Source organism: Microplitis mediator, chromosome 2, assembly GCF_029852145.1.
Source record: "Microplitis mediator isolate UGA2020A chromosome 2, iyMicMedi2.1, whole genome shotgun sequence".
NCBI classification, from domain to species: domain Eukaryota; kingdom Metazoa; phylum Arthropoda; class Insecta; order Hymenoptera; family Braconidae; genus Microplitis; species Microplitis mediator.
The window spans coordinates 14,839,842-14,861,265 of NC_079970.1; the positions used below are offsets into that span (position 1 = coordinate 14,839,842).

Genomic DNA, 21,424 nt, shown 5'->3' on the forward strand with positions numbered 1-21,424 from the left:
TTACTGGCTTTCTGTCGAGAAATTATCAGACGGACCGCGTGTTAATTTATTTTGAATTCTGGCCTTCTTGCCGAGAATTTATATTTTAATACAGTCAAACAGGAAATGGCGATTGCCCACGAATTAACTTAATTGTTATTTCTCAATTAATTAATTAATCAATTGTGGCCACTTGCCGACGATTTGTTTACCTCGGTTTAATTTCTTTTTATCCAATTGATCGTGGCGTCCTTTACTTCTTACAGCCTTCCCGCCGATTTCCGTTTTCCCGTCGCTCGTTACTGTCCACCTCGTAATCCTTCTCAATATTTCCCGTGCGGTCACCCGTCCAACTGTTCTGCCGGTCCGTCCGACTGTGTGTGTCTTCACCTCGTGCACTCCCTTATCAAATCTTAGTTCGCGATCCTTCGGCCCTTATCGGAAAATCCACCACTCCAACTTATTTCCTTATTGGGTCTTGGGGACGAGCCCCTTAAATTAGCGCGCCCGGCGACAAGTCGATGAAATAGTAACGCATATGGGGTACTATGGGTAATTAATCAACCGCGGGAAATCAGGTTGATTTAAAGTTGTAATTTTAAATTTTTACCTCGTTACAGTCATTAACGATTTCAAAGTTTTAGGTTATACGTTAGAATATTAAAATGATAATTATGATTATAAAATCAATCTAATACGTTGATAAATTTACTAAATTAATATAAATATATAGAAGAGATTAATATAAATAAATTAAATAAATCAAGGTCAATTTAATTTGAAGAATTCATATAAATTTATTTAAGAAATAATGCTTAATAAATAAATATAATCAAATTACAAGTTTAAATTCAATTAATTACTTTTATTATAAAATTAACAATTTTTAATAAAAGTAATGAAATACTTTAAACCGTTTGAATAGTTGAAAATTTTAATGACAGTTACTATTCACTTATAGCTACAAATAAATATTATCACTTATTAATGATCATCATTGTTGCGTAAATTTCAAATGTTCGTGCCAGAACACTTGATAATTTGACGCTCTACTATACCTTTTTTTTTTTTTTTTTTTTTTTTATTGAATAAAAATAAAGAAAAGCATACAGGCCTTGGGCGAACCCAATCTAGCCAACTTAACAATAGTAAATACAAAAGTAATATCTTATTTATGACATCTATAGTAGTTTCTATAAACTAACTTACAAACTAAAAATATCACCAATATAACATATATATTAAGGCACATATTCAAATAGTTCAAAGTAACATCAATAACAATTTTATAACTTAACTTATAAATATCAGATATAAGATATATAAGATAATATAATATTCAAAATATCATAAATTATACCTAAAAATTAGAAATACTGAAATGCAAAAAATACAGAACAAAAATAAAAGGTTTAAATAAAATTTAAAAACAAAAATCTTTAAATCTTAAATAAAAAGATCAATTGAGATCAGGAATTTGCCTATGACACGGAAGATATCCTGGCTTAAAGAGCAAAGAAGTAATTCTATGCAGTACGGAGCAAAACCTAATAACTTAACAAGGCTATTCATTAAGATTTTTCTCGGTTCTTCATACAAGGAACACTGGAAAAAAACGTGATTCGGGGTTTCTTCAGCCATATTACACGGGCATAAGGCAGATTGAATAATACCCAGCCTAGCTAAACTGGACTTTAGACTATGATGACCACTCCTGAGTCTATTGATAGAGACAGTCGCACGTCTATTCAATCGAATTTTCGCAAACCATGGTTGTGAACTGTCATAAAAAAAGTTATTACGATAAAATGAACCTTTATCTAAATCCGATGACAAGAAGCAATTCATAAACTCATTCCGCAGACAGGCCTTCCACAGTCCTTTAAAATCACTACTGGGAAGGTTAAGAGAAGTATCTTTACCCAAAGAAATAGCTCTTTTAGCAATTCTATCAGCTGTCTCATTACCTACCAAACCACGATGAGCTGGAATCCAAAAAAATTTAACCCTTTTGCCCAACCGTTTTAGACGGAAAACCATACTTCTAATAAAATAAATCAAAAAGGATAATTTACCATGATGTTTATTCGAGATCAAAGCCATAAGCACACTCCTGGAATCCGAAAAAATAACATTATTTTTAAATGGAGACTTCTCAATTAACTTCAAAGCTTCAACCACAGCCATGGCTTCTAGAGTAAAAATAGATGCGAATTTAGGGGCCCTAAACTCTAGTTCTAAAGACTCCTCAAGCTCAATCACAGAAAAGCCTCCAAAAGGAGAATCAACACCTTTGGAACCATCCGTATAGTAACATATCCACCCTACTAAAAAGTCATGAAAGATATCCATAAATAGCTCTTGACAATTGATAAACTCAGCAACTTTATTAATCTCATCACCTTCAGTAAAAGAAACATCAGGACAAAAACAGTACGCATCGAAATCATAACAAAAACATAAAGGACTACCAGAGTATTTGATAAAATGCTGAACCTTATCAATGTCACGATAACACTCAACCAGATTAATAGGACCTTCTTTATTAATTAACACTGGGTTATCTTCCAGTTCCTGAATGTTATTCAACAATCCTAAGATCTTATGATCCTTCCTAGAACATGCTCTAATCAAAAAATTACGCGTTAAATACCTGAATCTCAAATTCAGAGGAGGTTCTTTGGATTCCGCCAGAATAACATTTGTAGGAGTAGAGGCAGAAAACCCCAGAGCAGCTCTTAAGCTTCTAAATTGAATTCTATCTAACTTAGCTTTCTCTGACTTAGTCAAATTAAAAAACACAAGACCCCCATACTCCAACCTGGATCTAATAATCGCTCTATAAATTCTCAGTAGCACCATGGGATCAGCACCCCACCATGTCCTTCTCAAACAATTAATAGTTTTAAGAGAGTTGCGGCATTTCTTATCAAGTTCTTCGATATGTAATTTCCAGCTCAATGACGATTCAAAATATACACCCAGAAAGCGAACAACATCACACTTAAAAATATCAGTTCCTCTAATATTAATGCTCCAATTCTCTCTTTGAGCTTTTCTACCACGATTCCTTTTATTAAAAACACAAAGTTTAGTTTAAGCCACTGAAAGTTCTAGCCCGAGTTGATCAAGGTAACGACAAATATCAATCATGACTTTTTCAATGTTATTAACAGCAGTGGGAACATCTTTATGACGACAAAAATGCAACTGTCATCAGCATACTGGAGAATCTCGCAATTGACACTCCTAAGAGTTATACTCTCCAGCTCCAGGACATAAATAGCATATAGGATAGGACTAAGAACACTCCCTTGAGGTAATCCACGAAAAACCCACCTATATTCGTCTATATCCTCAAATTGAAACTTTAAACATCTCTCGGAAACTAAATTATATATAAAGGCAATGACATTTGGGGAAAAACCTAAAAATCTAAGTTTTTCGATCAAAATATCCGGGAGAACGTTATCGTAAGCAGACTTGATATCTAAAAACAAGGCCACAGTAGATTCACCTGACTTAAAACCTTTAATGATGTTAGCACATAAGATGGATAAATTATCAGAGCACGAACGTCCTTTTCTGAAACCATTTTGGGAATCCGGTAATGTACCATTATGCTCCAACTACCAAACCACACGATTATAAATTAACTTTTCCATAACCTTAGTTAAACAAGGAGCTAGGGAAATCGGACGGAATTTATCACTTTCTTGTTTAGGGATAAAAAAAATAGAATATCTTCTCCATTCAGCTGGGAAAGTCTGAGATGTAAAAATCTGATTGAATAAATCCAAAAGCAATGTTCTCGAGTCACGTGGTAAATTCGAAATAATTTTATAATCAATACCATCCAAACCAGGACTAGAAGCCAACTTCAAATCTTCTAAAACAAAGTTAAGCTCATCGATATTAAAAGGGAGATCCAAGAAAGCATCGTTGTGGTCAGAAATAAAAGAAGGAGTTGGACCCTTAACCCAAGATGGACATAACTCATTAATTAGTTTATTTACTTTTTTAATTTTGTCCGGACAGTATTCATTAGAATTTTCTTTGTAATTCCATCTGTTTTGAAATCCTTTAATCCTACTCCAAAGATATTTGGGGTTTGTGTCGCGAGATAAACTTTCACAGAATTTCCTAAAACTCTCTTCTTTGATACGTTTTAAACCAGCAGAAGCTTTAGCCTGGGCCTCCATAAAAGCAGACAAATTCTCCGCAGACCTGACAAATTTAAATTTTAAAAAACAAGCTCTTCTAATTCTAATTAACTTATCAAATTCCTCATTTCACCATACGCATGGGAGAGACTTAGATTTTAAAGGAGCAGCCACAGAAGATTGAACATTTTTTTTCTTAACTTTAGGACAAGCGAATGATACACAATCTACCACAGAAGCAGCAAAAGAGGAATATTTAGATTGTATATCCACATCAGAGGCCAGCAAAGCCTCTAAATCGAAAATTTTTTTATTAAATTCTTCTTCGAACAGATCCCAGTCAATAGATTTATTATAAATCCGATTCGAACTTTTACGATTGATCCCAGCCTAAGTTCGAGTTTTACAGCTAATAAAAATTGGAATATGGTCACTATCCCAATAATCATTCCCAACTTTCCAATCAAACAACCACGCTGAGCTACTGTCTACGAACGTTACCCAGTGAACACATGACCTTATTTTGACGTCATACGTAGGTCATAGCAATGTCACGACATCTGATGTAAATTTGATGTCAATCTGACGTTCTATATGACTTTAATATGATGTAAAGCTTGTGACATCATATTGATGTAAGCATGACTCTTGTACGATGTCACAGTTATGACTTATGTCCCTCGCATTTTTGAATCACGGTGGAAACACGGTGGGTTTGTTCCATTTTACCACTGTGATTACGCGGTGAATCTACCGTGATTCCACGGTGGGTTGCCCACTGTGTATACACGGTGTTCCCACTGTGATTACGCGGTGGATACATCGTGGAACCACGGTGGTGAAATAGCAAAAAACCACCGTGGAATCACGGTGAATGCACCGCGTAATCACAGTGGGAACACCGTGTATACACAGTGGTCAACCCACCGTGAAATCACGGTGGATACACCGCGTTATCACAGTGGATACACTGTGTATACCTGGTGGTGAAATGGAACAAACCCACCGTGTAACCACGGTGGATCCACGGTGTTTACACTTCCACGGTGTTTCCACCGTGATTCAAATCTGCGAGGGGTATTACGTACGTTTGACATAGAATCTACATCACATTGTTATGTAGTAATAAAGTCATTATCCATATATCATAATGACGTAATTTTAAAATCATACATTTATGTCAGTGGCAAAGTCACGGTTATACGTAATGTGGATGTCACTCTTAAATCATATCTTTACATCAGTGACAAGTCAGTATTTTACGCAATGCTGATGTAATGTCCGAGTCATAGTTTTTTATCATCTATTTATTGAAATAAAACAATCATAGAATGAATTTTCAAACATGTGTAAATGTATAAAAATAACAACTAAACGTCGAACATTTTTGGGGTCAAAGTAATCGATCAACTCGGTAATAGATCATTCAGACGTTTTAGATTAAAACATTAGCGTGAGCATAAAAAAATTAACTTTATTTTTTTAAATGATATATTGAAAATATCATTTAGAATGACAAAGAAAATGTAACAACAGTTTGAACTCTTTTGCTATTATGATTTTAAAGTTTAGTATCACAATTTTTCAATAGATTGAATTTCATACGATTTTGTGAAATTATTTAATGTTTCGCAAAATTTTATATAAGATTTTTTAAATTTCACATCACAACAAAAAATTAAAAAATTTGATGAAACTTAATGAAATTTTATACAATTATCATCGAGGTCGACAAATATTGCTTCTATAAAATTTCATATAAGTTCATGGAGTTTTTTAAATTTTGTAAAAATCCATCACGAAAACTTATTAACTCTGTCTTTTCCGGCATTTCACTCTAAATACATCAATTAAGCACGAGATTTGAACTCTCGTGATGTGGACCAGTGAGCAACGTTCAGGACTCCCAGCCAAGAGGAGCCGTGTTCGAACCCAGCAGACGCCCAGGATTTTTTCATCATTTAACGTTATCTAATCTTGTTTCAGAATTCACAATGCGTTCGCGCGGTAATAATCAAATCAAAAATTCGGTATTTTATTTAATTTTTTTCTTTTTCAAAATATTTTTTCCGAATTGATAATTTTGACATCACCCATATGTCATATTGACGTCATAGAAAATCACACAGACATCACATTCACATCATGCATACGTCATTAGTTTTACATCATAATCTTACGTAAAAAAGTGGGAAATAATGAGTCACACCTGACACACTCGTGACTTATATCTTACGTAAATGATGACATAGCGTAACGTCACTCTGACGTCAAATTTACGTCAATGTGTTTACTGGGTAGATCAACTACCGATTCAGACCCTGTAGCGGCACACAAATGAGTAGGACTTCCATCATTAAGACAAACCCAGTCGCGAAAATCTAACCCTTCAACAATGGACTTACCGATTGCACAATCCCTCACATCACCCCAAAAGGAATGATGTGCATTGAAATCTCCGGCAACCAAAATTCTACCCGAAAATTGATCTAAAAAACGTAACCAATCATCACCATCAATAGCTGCAGAAGAACAAGGTGGTCTATAGCAAGAAACAATCGTTAAAGGTCCAATATCAAGATCCAGTTTTATTGCACAAACCTCAATCTTACCGTCACAATTAAACAAACCCCGAACCACGGAATATTTTAAAGTGTTTCTTACAAGAATCATTACTCCTCCTCCATTACCATAAGATCGATCGCTTCTTATAATATCAAAGCCTTTCATATATATTGAATCTCTCTCTTTAAGCCAGGATTCTGAAATAATAAATAAATCAACATTAATAGAGTTATGAATCAAATCAGGTAACTTAGACTTAATACTACGGGCATTCCATTGGACGATACTTAAAGACTGTACATTATTACTATTCTTTTCCTTTTTCTTTTGAGCCATGATGTTGGAAGTGGAGCTCAACAGCCTTCAAGATATGGTTTATCAATAAACTAATATCTGGTGAACACAATAATGCCTTTAAAAGCTCTTGTAGAACGTTGGTCAGTAGTCCAAACAGTTGATCTTTTGAAATATCAGCCGCGCTACCAGAAATAGGCTTACTGGGTTTCAATGTCGCTTGACTCCATGAAGTTTTCTTATTAATAACAGAAGGTGATGATGGCAAAGGTGAGGAACTTTTACCCGGTAAAGAAGGAAATTCCTTTGAAGATGGTACAAAACTTTCAAACCTCTTTTTTGGTACGTTATCACCCGAACCAAAAGATCTCAACGATCTTCTAGCCTCCATAAAAGACAAATTATCATGAGCCATGATCTTCTTAATTACCATCTCTTCTTTTCTACTAGGACAACAAGTATCCAATGTACTATGATCACCATGACAATTAATACATCTTTTATCCTTATTGCACACAGTACCCTCTTCTTGATCATGAATTTGACTACAGTTTAAGCAAACTTTTTGATTATTACATTTGGATTTAATATGACCCAAACGACCGCAGTTATAACAAATACGTATCGGTGCTACATAGTCAGTTATTGGCAACAAAACTCCCCAAAGTTTAAGTTTATCAGGTAGTCGAGTAGCTGGAACCGTGATACAGACTGAAGTCGAATCGGTCCAATTAGTTTTTCCATCTTTAGAGCGTTCTAAAATACTAGGTTTCTTCTTAAGACGAAAAACATCAACGATATGTACATCAGCATTTTCAGAAGTAAGACAGTTTTTGATCTCATCTGTCCCCACATCAACTGGTATATCACGAATAACGCCTTTTTTATAACGTAAAAAGCTAGGGATAAACGCTTCCAAACCACATTTACCAAGATTAGGACTAGTCAAACACGTGTTAGCGCTTGCTCTTGAATTAAACATTAAACGCCACGTGTTCTTAGCACTTAGTGTAATATCATCAAAACGGATAAGAATCTTAGATAATTTACGCGCAATTTCAATAATACTAATCGGTTTTGACTTTAACTTCTCATCAGTGATTCTAACGAAAACACAATAGGGACCCTTTCCTCGGTGTCCATACTCAAACGTGTTTTTAACGTTTCCTTGCACCTGTGACGTCTCTAGTTCTGTCGGAGACTCAACCATATTTACATCATTGTCAAGTTCAGAAGTATCATCATTTGTCTTAAACTTTTTCATTACCTTGTCATCCTCCTCACCCTCCTTAGAATTTCCTTTTGAACGACTCTTTATTCCAGCAAACTCAGCAAAATCCCAATCCAATGATTCAAATCTTCTACGTTTAATATAATCTTTCATAAGATGATCAAAATTCTGGTGAACTCCGTGGAGGCCAGGGCCTCCACCACAATCTTGCGTACAAAATGACGCCAAGATTAAGGTTAGATTAATTGAATAAAAAGAATTAAAAGAAACGAAATAAATATGTTTGTAAAATCAATATAAAAAATTTAACTAAAGAATTTCAAAGTAAAAGTACACCGTATACAAGAAATTAATTGAGAAAATAACTTAAAAAAAAGAAAACGTAAGCAAACGTCCTTTTCACGTCCCCTTATGGTCTCGATGTTCCTAATTTAATCGCTCTACTATACCAGAGGTGCTGCTATCGACGCGCCCTCTGATGCTCGGAATTTCAACTCGATAGCCAGCTACACGGCAACTGGCATTATTCTACATCACTTGTGATAGACCACCACGTGCTACAAGTTTATTATAATATTCAATTACATCGTACAAATTATCGTGTGTCATTGATTACATTAATTTGATTACTACTCGCAAATTCATCAGGTATTATTATTCATCTATATTTTTCAGTTATATTCTCACTTTAATTAATAAAATCTGTGATCATTTTTGTGTTGACCACGTGTCAAATTAACCTGCCGGCTATATATATATATATACATATACTCGCCATCACGTGACTTTGCAGCCACAAATAATTATTCTTAATTTACATTCACTTTCATTACTCATCGATTAATTATTTACTTGTACATGATGTCAACTGGTGTGACTGATGTCATCATTCAGTCATCCAGTAATCTTTAATCTCAAAAATCAATATCAAATTTTATTTGTGACTGCAAAGTAATTAATATACGTTCAGACTCGGCTCGCTACGCATCTCAATTAATACTCGGTTCTTACTCGTACTCTATATGTCGCGTGTTTAAATTATCTGTGACTTAAATTTACACTCGAAATATTTGTGATATTTGTAAATTATTAATTGTCAATAATTTATTCATTACTGCGCTCTATGTACTTTATTAATTCACGTGTATGTTGCCGTGTAAAATTATAAAAAATCATACTCATTTAAACTCGAAAAACTCAATCTTCAATTCAACTGCGCTCTATATATAATGTATATAATATTTCATGTGTACGGTGCCATGCAATTTATATTAACTCAATTAAACTCAAATGCAATCGAATAATGTTTAATAAGTGCTCTAATAAAATTCGTGATCGACTCTTCTACTCTATGCTATTATCTGTGATTTATTTTTATTAAATATGGGCAATACACCAAATTAGTGAAATATTATTTCTTTCACCATCCCGATCCAGCAAATAAATATTTAATGTAGTTTTTAAGTTAATATTTTACAATCATTAATTAATTCACATTATAAAATAAACAATTCATAATAAATGCAATATTGTGTTTTGATCGCCCACAATCGAATTTCCACGATAGTATCGAGTCTTTTATACATTTTTAAATATATATTAATTTTCACAGAACTGTTATTTATCGTTCTACTTTTTAATCACGATAATAAACTATTTATTACACTACTAATTTAGCATAGTAAGAAATTATATATAAACGAATTCATATAAAATTATTTGTATTATATAGTTATTATTATGTTTAATTACACAACACTTTACTTAGCAAATTTTTATCATGAATTTGAGGTTATTTAGTATATTATGTAAATGTGAATATATCTTGACGAAGACAGTACATAGGTGGATGTAATGTTTAATCAGGGTATCACTTCTAAGTCATCGATTATTCTTTACTCAAATTAATTATTTGAGATAAACTAATATGATCAATAATTTATTTAAAAAATAGATTTACTTATAATTACAGAGATATGCATTTTATAATTAGTACTTTATTCTTATTTGAAATAAATTTTTCAATTAAAAAACAAAACATCATTTACTTTGAAACAACGTTTTTTATAATCAAATTTTAGCATACAATACAACATATACTTAATACCGTAAGAAAGCCGCGAATCTATCAAAAAAATTTCAAGAATATATTGACAGTACACCCTCAAAACTCCGCAAAAACTCCAACAAAACCCCGTGTCAAAGCCGTTAAAACTCCGACGATACACCGATGAAACTCCGTGAAAACCCTAACAAAACTCCGGAGAAACACCGACAAAACTCCAAGTGTCAAAGTCGCAAAAACTCCGACGATACACCGACAAAACTCCGCGAAAACCCTAACAAAACTCCGGAGAAACACCGACAAAACTCCAAGAAAACACCGACGAGAGTCCAAAAAAAAACCGTGAAATTTCCGGGTGAACACCGATCAAACTCGAAGAAAATACGAGAGAAACCTTGTCTCGTAACTGCACAAGAAACGCCGCCTTTCTACCATCAAAATACCGTCGTAACTCCGTCGATTCACTGTGGAAACACTGTAAAGGAGTGAACACCGTAAAAACTTCGTGTTTCCACCACGTTTCTACGGTGTCGTCAAAACCGCTAGGGATAGCCTGATCCAAAAATTTTTTTAGATCAATGTCCCCTTTTTCAACAGTTGAGTGTTCGTGTGATTCTCGGTTTTGTTTCACCAATTCACGATGATACTTGAAAAAGTCATTGTCAATACCGCTTCTATTAATTGTAGTTTTAACTGAGTTATTAGGTTTTGATTTCTCAGTTCCAGACAGAAGCTCATTGATTTTTTTTCGCATGGTAGAGTACGACGTTCCGGGTGGAACAAATTTTTTTTTGTCTTGGATCGAGGATTGCAGCAGGACCGACCAACGGATGATTTTCAATTGACTTGAAGCGGCTACTTAAAGACTGTAGTATTTTTTGTTTCACTTTTTGGGCCATTTCAGTGGTTGCAGGTAAACTTGATAATGTTGAGAACAAATAATGTAAATGGTATAATGTTTCACTGCTCGTCACATAATTTTGGCGATTTACTCTTCTTGTAACATTTTCTATCGGTTGAAGTAGCTTTACTACTTCACGAAGTATTGATACCTTAGACGCTGATAATGAGATATTAGCTTTGTCGCATTTCACAAGCGCAATAACTATTGAATCAAAAATTTGTAAAAATCTTTCGAGCATGTAGAACTCAGAGTTCCATCGAGTTGGAACGTCTTGAATGAGCTTCAAAACTTTATCACTGTTTTGAACTTGTTTCAATTCAGCTGCTGCTATTGGACTTTTGAAATAAATAACTACTTTATGGAGTTTATCAATTATTTCTTTCAGTATCTAATATTTATCAAAAGTATCAGTCATAGCTAAGTTTAGAGAATGAGCAAAACATCTTTAGCCTTTATATACTCCAAAAGTATCACTCACAGCCTTCACCATGTTTGCACCATTGTCAGTTACAACCGCAGTGATTTTATGTTTGGGAATATTCCATTTCCTAAGCATAATTTCAAATCGTTCTGAAAAATTTTCATCTGTATGCCAATCAGTCAATCCAACTTTCTCCAAAGTCATAGTTTTTAATGAATTTTCTTCTACGTAATGGATTGTACAGCCTAGGAAACTTCGCGAGGTGTTTGTCTCTGTCCAAACGTCAGTGGTCATCGAAAAAGAATCGAAAGCTTCTAGTTTTTTTTTTAGTAATATGGTCAAGACTTGAGCTTTCTCTTGAATCAACTCGATGATTTTGTATCGACTAGGAATCTGATAGTGAGGACAAATTGTCGTTAATAACATTTTTAAACGCTGTATCTCAGTAGCTATGTACGATGTACGTTAAATGGTCTTTAACAATCATAAATATTAATGTATTTGTGATTCTTTCATGTTGGGTTCCGCCATCTACAGAAAAACATTATTGATTTCATTTAAAATTTATAATAAAATTAACATTTTATAATTAAATAAAAATATCAATAACTAACTTTGAAATGAAGACATCCGATTGAAACTCACATCAATTCTCTGCTGCTCGAATTTAAGTATTTTCGATTGAATATTTAAATCTTTTTTACTGTTGTTGACTTGAACTGGATCCTGAAAAGTTTTTTTTTTTTTTTCAGTACAATTTCGATAAAAGTAAGATAATAATATTGGAATTAAAATAGCAACAAAATTACCTCAGAACCATCGTTTACATTAAGATCAACAAAGACACTAGTGTAGCTGTCATAATGTGAACTTTTTAAATGATTTTTCAAATTAGTCGTGTTACCAGGAGCTGCAACATTTTTTGTGCATAATTTACATTCTCCTTCTTTTAGAGTTTTAATAAAAAAGCTTCAAACTGTAGATTTTTTCATCCTCGGATTTTAAACTATTTTTCTAAAAAATATCATTATCATTAAACTATTGAAAAAATAAGAAAGTAATCGATAAAAAATTTTAAAAGTAATAAATATGATTAATACCCAGGATTAAAATTTTTTGAGCTTAGTTTGGTAGACTCCTTTTCAGGTTGATTTTGAGAACTTGACTTATTGCCTATTGATATCTGAATGTCATTGTTTAATAAAACGCCGTTACTGCTTAACTTTTCTTTAAAAATTAATTATTCTTGTCAAATTATTGTTTATGTTATTATTTTTTAACTTCCCGCTGAGAAAATCGACGATTTTCAAAAAATTCGGGGAGTTATTGGTTTCACCCCGATTTTCAAAAACCGGGTTTTCATCATATGTTGACATTTGAAGGTGCTAGGATGCTATTCTGACATTTTCAGAGCGATGTCTGTATGTATGTATGTATGTATGTGTGAGTGTGTGTGTGTGTGTGTGTGTGTGGATGTAAACCTCTCATATCTTTTTGATGAATAAACCAATTTAGATGGTTCTTGCGGCATTCGAAAGATATTTTCTGAACTTAGATTTTCCAAAAAAATTTAGACCATTTAGTCAAATAAACTCTGAGATATTTAAGAAATACGAAAAAAAAAAAATTTTTTTTTTCGTTTTTTTTTGATATTGTGAAAACTGTTGGATCAATCAATTCCAAAATCTAATCAGCTCTAGAACTCGATAAAAGCTTTCGATTGCCACCAAGAACGTCTCAATCAGATAATCCGTTCAATAGATATCGTCGACGAAAGAAACAGTAGAAAACGGTTTTTTGCAAATATCGTCGAAACGACTAAACCAATCATTCCCAAAATTTTATCAGCTCTAGACCTCAATAAAACGCGCCGATTGCCACCTCAACCGTCTTAATCGGAAAATCCGTTCGCGAGATATCGTCGACGAAAGAATGAAAAAATCGTTTTTTTTTGTTTTTCGTGAATATTTCGGAAACTATCGAATCGATCAATTCAAAAATCTAATCAGCTCTAGAACTCGATAAAAGCTTTCGATTGCCACCTCAACCGTCTTAATCGGTTAATTCGTTCGCGGGATATCGTGGGGAAAGAATTGGTAAAAAACGGTTTATTCGAAAACAATGGAATACAAACGTATTTTCGAGTTCGAAGAGCTCGGAAATGTATTCACAACAATGTTTACGAGCTTAAGGACGTTGAAAACAGCGGGAAGTTTTAGGGCTGGCCCGCAGGGTCAACCGATAGACAGATTTTTTAATAACTAATTACCTTTATCCGTCTCATTTTTATCAGAATTATCTTTTGTTTGGCGTGAGTCATCTGCGGAGTCACTAGGTTTGTTAATTGGTTTACTAAAATTAATAATTATTATAATGAATAATTAAGTAATTTAGCTTTTCATTATTTCACCCCCCCCCCCCCCCCCAATCCGCCTAACTTTAATTTGGCTTGAATAATTAGTGTACTACATGGCTTGGGGAAAGTAGAAAATCTTACAGGGGGCGAGAGAAACAAGCGGATAATTGGTTGTGGGAACCCGAAAGAAACAAGTGGAGTCTCTCTATTCCCTGAGATGGGAGGAGTGTATGGGTCCAAATGAGGTCCGTCTCGCGGTGGTTGTTGGTGAGACACCCACATGCAATGCATGCCTAATGGGTAAGTTAATGTGAGCTTATGCTCATATTTCGCTTTTATAATATATGGTGGTGTTGATTATAAAAATAGGGACCACACGCAACACGAGTATGCCCAAAAGGGCGAGGTATCGGCTTCCGTGGAGGAGGTGGACTTAGGTCCCGTTACATTAATTAATTAATTAATTTCATTATTTCATGTATCTCATATTTATTCAACGAATTATGGAGGAAATACTTACAAATCCAGACCATTTTCACTCATGTAAATAGAATCAATTCCTTGATCTGGAGTATCGATTTCTCCTTCGGTAATCCGGTCTCATAGAAAAGCCCGAACATGATCTATATTACTAAATAAATAAGAATTTGTTATTTAAGCTATGGAATATATTAAACTATGCCTCTGTGACGGATGGATGACAAGTTTCAAAACATAACTTGTTATTGAAATATAATTTCGAAAATTTAAAGTGATCTTTCGGAAGACGGCACTGAAAACAAAAATTAAATTAATTTCATAAAAAAAATGTAAAACGTCTCCTAGTTCAAGTATTAATTCATTTTTTTTTTGCATGCACTTTTTAATTATTCCATTTATTATTTTATTATATTATTTTTTAAATTAAATATTAGTTGAATTTAAATAAAATTATTTAATACTTACAAGCTTTAAAACACCTCATTATTGATAAACTTATAATAAACAATGAATGGTTCTGTTAGTATATTTATTATTACAAACAAAAGACAATTTTACAATTTTAAACTTAACGATCGCAGCGCCGTAACTACTTACCAATGCTAATACTATATCTATATATTTTTTTAACTTCCCGCTAAGAAAATTGTAAATTTTCAAAAATTCGGGAAGTTATTGTTTTCACCCCGATTTTCGAAAATCGAGTTTTTATCAGATGTCGACGTTTTGAGGTCTTAGGAAGCTATTCTGACTATTTTCATAATGATGTTCGAGTGGCTGTATGTATGTATGTGTGTATGTGTGTGTGTGTGTGGGTGTGGGTGTGTGTGTGCGTGTGTGTGTGTGTGTGTGTGTGTGTGTGTGTGTGTGTGTGTGTGTGTGTGTGTGTATGTATGTGTGTGTGTGTTTGTGTGTGTAAACTCTTTGTAACTTTTTAACTAATGAACCGATTTCGATGAATAAGGTGGCAATCGAAAGAGCTTGTTAGCCGTCAACTTTCCTAAAAATTTCAGAACATTTGATCAAGTAAACTCGAAAATATTGGCGAATTACGAAAAAAAAATTTTTTTTTTTTTAGTTATTTATTGATCTCTCAGAAACGAATTGAACGATCAACTTCAAAATCTAATCAGCTCTAGAACTTAATAAAACGCGTCGATTGCCGCCTTAACCATCTCAATCAGTTAATTTGCTCGAGAGATATCGTTGGAGATAGAAATACTGAAAAACGGGTTTTTCCACATATCTTCGAAACGGCAGAACGGATCGATTCCAAAATTGTATCAGCTCTAGAATTCGAGAAAAGGCGCCGATTGCCACCTCAGACGTCAAAATTAGTTCATTAATTCAAAAGATATCAGCGCTGAAAAGTTAAAAAAATAACATAAAACGTTATTTTTTCCGGATGAATCAAAGTATAATGCACTAAATGTGTCTGAAATCATACCAACTATTCCTCCTTATAGTCTCTTTCGATGATCATATAATGTCATCTAACTTGTTCTTTAGTTTGAATCATATTATCAGCAAAAAATTGAGAAAACCCCGTTTTTAATATGTTTCTCGGATATTTCATATATTATTGCTCTGACCTAAGTCAAAACTCAATCAAATCTTGATTTTGATCACTGACATTAATTTCTGCCTCGATACATCTATTTCAGTGAACATAATCGAAAATAAAAATTTTAAAACCGCTTCTTCATTAATAATTTTCGATTCTTAACTTGTCAAACTTTAGCAAAAAACGCAACTTGGTAGAGCTTGAAAAGCTCATAAAAAATGATCGCAGATAATAGCATTTTCGAGCTCGAAAACATATTTAGATTAATGTTTTCAAGCTCCTTGAGCTCGAAAACAGCGGGAAGTTTTGGGCTGGCCCGCAGGGTCAACCGACGCCCAGATTTTTTTATTTGTCGCGGGCTTACTGCGTAACTGAGTACTAAGCTTCCCCAGGGAAGGACTTACATTTCTCAGAATTCAGCTGTGACTGCATAAGCATCGTTCGTTCTTTTTTTTTCGGGGACAACTGTGTACAACATTTTCTACCCGATGAAGAAAGTTTTTGTCTAATTATATATGATCAAATATATAATTATATATAATTATATAGAATTATACATGATATTATATATGGGATTATATATAATTATATGTAAGCCTATACATAATTCGATCTGATCATACCTGGCTGTTAGAACCTCATATATAACCATATATAAGTCTATATATGATCAGGTCTGATTATGTATGAGTCTATATATAATTAGATATAATTATACCTGGCTGTTATAACCCCATATATAACCATATATAAGTCTATACATGATTAGATCTGATCACACATGGCTAATATAAATTCATGTATAGTCGTGCATTAGTTTATATATGATTGGATCTGATCAGACATGACTGATATAAACTTATATGTAGTTATATATGTCTATGTATGATTAAATCTGATCAGGCTTAATTGATATGCAACCTATAAATAGTTAATTATGTTAATTTTAACCGAAATTTATATTGATGAAAACAATAAATCCTAATTAAATTACTTAATTAATAATTTACAGATATTCTAAATGAGATTATATGCATGATTGAATTCATGCATGATTATATATAATCATATATGATCATGTATAAACATATCTGATTATATATAATTAGACCTGGCCAATTTTAGTATCCAATCATATATAGATGATTATGCATAATTATATATGATTAGACAAAAACTCTTTTCATCGGGTTACCAGATTTCATTCAAAGTATCTCGTTTGTTAAATTTGATTTTTCATTTTCTGCGGTACAGTATGGCACAGCAGAGTGAAATCAAAGTTTCCGAAGTCCCGCGTAAGTGCTCCACTTCATTTAAAATAATTATTTTTGTAAATCAATGAAATCGATTTGATAATTTTTCTAAAGTATAAGTTATAATTTAACAACTGTGTATTGTGCAGATCAATCTGGTGAAAGAAAATATGTTTTTTACATTCAAATTGAGCAAGATGCTGTTCGTAAAGTGGAAAATCTGGATTTTATAACTTATTTAAATATTAAACGTAAGTAAATATGAATTCATGTTCAGCCATTTTGTTGTAATAATTCTAATTATATTTATGATGTAGATGACAATAATTATGCTTTATCGTTCATTCTCAATCTCCTCGAGACGGGGGATTTTCTAGTGACATCAGGCGAGTTTTCTTTGATTTACAAAAGTATCGATTGTATCGATTTCGAAATTGTAAATTAATTTTGATTGTCATTATAAAAATGATTAATAAAAACTAAATATTTAAATCAAAAATTTTTATTTAAATAAAAAAAAATTTTATTTCTTAAAATAGAATAAAGTTTAGATTTAAAAATTCCCGGTCATCCGCCATCTTGTTTTCAATCTATCAATCTTCAACTGAAAGAATCGATCTCTCGAATTGTTTTCACAGAAAGAATCGATTAAAATAATCGAATTATCACCATAAATGAATCGATTCTAGTGAGCATCGATCTTGAATCATACATCCCTAGTTAGTCTTAACGGAACTGCCATAGAGTACGCATCGCATATCAGTGACTATTATTCATATGTAATATCCAGTAAAAAAGTAAAAAACAAAATCGAATAAATAAAGCAATAAAAATAATAAAGCCAAGTAAACCATAATTATTTTTAGTCTAATTTGTAATAAAATCAGTACAAATTGAGACAACAATAAATAAGCTTGAGGCGACGGCCAACAAGCTGACAGCCAAGGTGGCGGCGGCTGGTGCTAGTGTAAACATGAAAAAAAGCGTCTTGGGACTAACATTGAGATCAATCAAACTCACAAAACTCCCAAACGGAACTCTGGAGCACGAGTCAATTCAATAAATATTGAAAGGAAATATAAAGAGATATGAAAGGAATAGGCATTAAACCCACAGGATTACATATAAAGGATCAGGATTCGTGGGGCCAGATTAAATACAGATGGTATATAATAAATATGGATTACAGGTACTTGCATGACAAGCCACAAGAATAGAATCTAATTAAATACTATGCACTAGGAGTTGGAGAAGCCATAATAATAGTATTATTATACTTACTTGAGAGCTGGTGATTCACTGATGCAGATAGAAGTGAACTTACAAGCTAAGACAATTGTGATCAGAGTATCACAATTGTCGGTAAAAACCACAAGCAGGTGTTGCAGATGGATGTACGGGGTTGCCGTCTTCTACAGGCAGGTACTGTAGGCCAGGGTGAGGATGCAGCAGGTATGCACCTCCACGGGGTTTCCGTCTTCTATAGGCAGGTACTATAGGCTAGGATAGATGTAATCAGGCTTACACCAGGAGGATACAGCAGGTATGCACCTCCACGGGGTTTCCGTCTTCTATAGGCAGGTACTATAGGCTAGGATGTGTGTAATCAGACGTACACGAGGATACAGCAGGCATGCACTTCTACGGGGTTTCCGTCTTCTACAGGCAGGTACTGCAGGCCAGGATAGGTATAATCAGGCTTATACCAGGAAGATACAGCAGGTATGCACCTCCACGGGGTTTCCGTCTTCTATAGGCAGGTACTATAGGCTAGGATGAGGATACAGCAGGTATGTACCTCTACGGGGTTGCCGTCTTCTACAGGCAGGTACTGTAGGCTAGGATAATCATATCAGTCTATGATTATATTATCTAAGGAAGTACTTAGATACTACCGGATACTTAGTCGTAAACGGGTAAGAAAAAATTAAAAAAGGGTTAAAAACGTAAACTATATTTATTATAGAGACATAATGAAAAGTGAAAGTAAATGAGTAAAAACTGATTATAATCGGCGCGCAGGCCTTTTTATAGATTCACGTCGGTGCTTATGCGCCGACGAGATGCGCATCCCTTCCATTAAAATAGCAAATGGAAAGGGAATATTAAATAATCATAATAATCATTGTGTATGTCAACAGGTAATAGCGGTAATATATGATAATTTTATCGAGGTGACAGTTTATTATCATGGTATGATAGTGAGGTGTCATTAACCTCGTTACAATGATTAGATCTCAAAATTGGCAGGATCTGATGATATATAATTATATATAATCATGCATGAACAAAAAAAAAATCTATCGGTTAACTGCTATTTTGCCAAGGGGTCACCCATCCAACTAATGTGCTACCTCAATGCTGCTCAACTTTGATGATCACTTGATTGCCGTCTGCTTCTCGAGTCTGCTTTACCCTTATAAGTATTTAACAATCAATAGCATTACTTAAATCAAATGATCAAATTGATACATCCTACATCAATAATGCACCAAATATGATCAAATTTTATAACATTTGTGGTTTATATAAAATTATAAGTTTCTTTAAGATAACCTGCTTATAAGACCATCGAAATTTATATATAAGAATCATAAAACTATACAAACTTTTATATAATCATATACACTTATCCAAAAAATTAAAGGAACAAGAAAATTTTATAAATTTTTTAGTGATTTTTGGAAGGCTGTATTTTCGTGAAAAATGATCGCATCGAAAAAATAAAAAAAGGAAATTGAAGCTTGAAATCTCTAGTTTGAAGATCTTCCAGCAAAATATTTTTTTGAGCCACGGTTTTTGCGGAATCATAAGAAAAACGTCGAGACAAAATTTTTCTAAATTTTTTAGTTTTGTTTTTTAGGTCTACGGGGCCGGGAAAAATTTTTTCGAAAAAACGAATTCATGGCTCGTTTAGGAAATTTATTCAGCTACAATTTGCTTTTTTTTGTTTTTCTGTACGACAATTTGCTGCTGAGATATCAGCCTTTAAATCAAAAAGGAGCCTTTTGTCTTCGATTATTGATATCTCAGCAAGTAATGGTCACACAGTAATTTAAAGGGCAGTTTAATAAACTTGAATAAATTCCCTACAAGCTCCATTTTCAATTTTTTCAAAAAAAAATTTTTTTTCATCCTTGATATCCATTTGAAAAACCCACAAAAAAAGACCATTTTCTGGTTTTTTAGTCAACTCATCGCTACTCTGCAAATATTGATAAAAAAAATAATGTTGCCAGGTAATTTTACAGCTTAATGTACCTCCAAAAACCCTGGAAATTTTCAGATTGATCCATTGAACCGTTTGTCCGGTCCGATTGCTCAAAGTTTTGCGAAACAATTAAAGGAACAAGTTTTGTTCCTTAAATTGTGTAATCATTACCAAAATGAAAAAATTAATTTTTTTCGGATTTTCTTTCATTTTTGCGTTAGTTATTCAGTAAATGTAAGGTAAAGAGGAAAAAAAAAAATTTTCTAAAAAACGAGACCATACAAGAATTTTTTTACATTTTTTTTTTTTACGTTTCATTCGGGGGGTTATTTTTTTTTTCGTTTTTCGGAAAAAAATTTTTTTTTTTCCTCTTTACCTTACATTTACTGAATAACTAACGCAAAAATAAAAGAAAATCCGAAAAAAATTAATTTTCTCATTTTGGTAATGATTACACAATTTAAGGAACAAAACTTGTTCCTTTAATTGTTTTGCAAAACTTTGAGCAATCGGACCGGACAAACGGTTCAATGGATCAATCTGAAAATTTCCAGGGTTTTTGGAGGTACATTAAGCTGTAAAATTACCTGGCAACATTATTTTTTTTATCAATATTTGCAGAGTAGCGATGAGTTGACTAAAAAACCAGAAAATGGTCTTTTTTTGTGGGTTTTTCAAATGGATATCAAGGATGAAAAAAAATTTTTTTTTGAAAAAATTGAAAATGGAGCTTGTAGGGAATTTATTCAAGTTTATTAAACTGCCCTTTAAATTACTGTGTGACCATTACTTGCTGAGATATCAATAATCGAAGACAAAAGGCTCCTTTTTGATTTAAAGGCTGATATCTCAGCAGCAAATTGTCGTACAGAAAAACAAAAAAAAGCAAATTGTAGCTGAATAAATTTCCTAAACGAGCCATGAATTCGTTTTTTCGA

At 33.1% G+C, this 21,424-nt stretch overlaps 1 protein-coding gene and 1 long non-coding RNA gene across 2 annotated transcripts; one reads left to right on the plus strand and one right to left on the minus strand.

The window, feature by feature from the left end:
- Window positions 1-7,014: 7,014 nt before the first annotated feature.
- Window positions 7,015-8,385, minus strand: LOC130678555 (uncharacterized). The gene has a single exon (XM_057485834.1). It carries the CDS (start codon window positions 8,383-8,385, stop codon window positions 7,015-7,017), a length of 1,371 nt encoding a protein of 456 aa, XP_057341817.1.
- A 353-nt stretch (window positions 8,386-8,738) lies between these two features.
- LOC130663654 (uncharacterized) lies at window positions 8,739-17,666 on the plus strand. Its single transcript, XR_008989227.1, has 4 exons — window positions 8,739-8,880; window positions 17,277-17,317; window positions 17,425-17,526; window positions 17,593-17,666. It is a non-coding gene; the product is annotated as an uncharacterized LOC130663654 (long non-coding RNA).
- The last annotated feature ends 3,758 nt before the right edge of the window (window positions 17,667-21,424 follow it).

Excerpts from the sequence above, each read along its gene's own strand:
- LOC130678555 (XM_057485834.1), bottom strand. The coding sequence starts at position 8,385 with ATGAAAGATTATATTAAACGTAGAAGATTTGAATCATTGGATTGGGAT.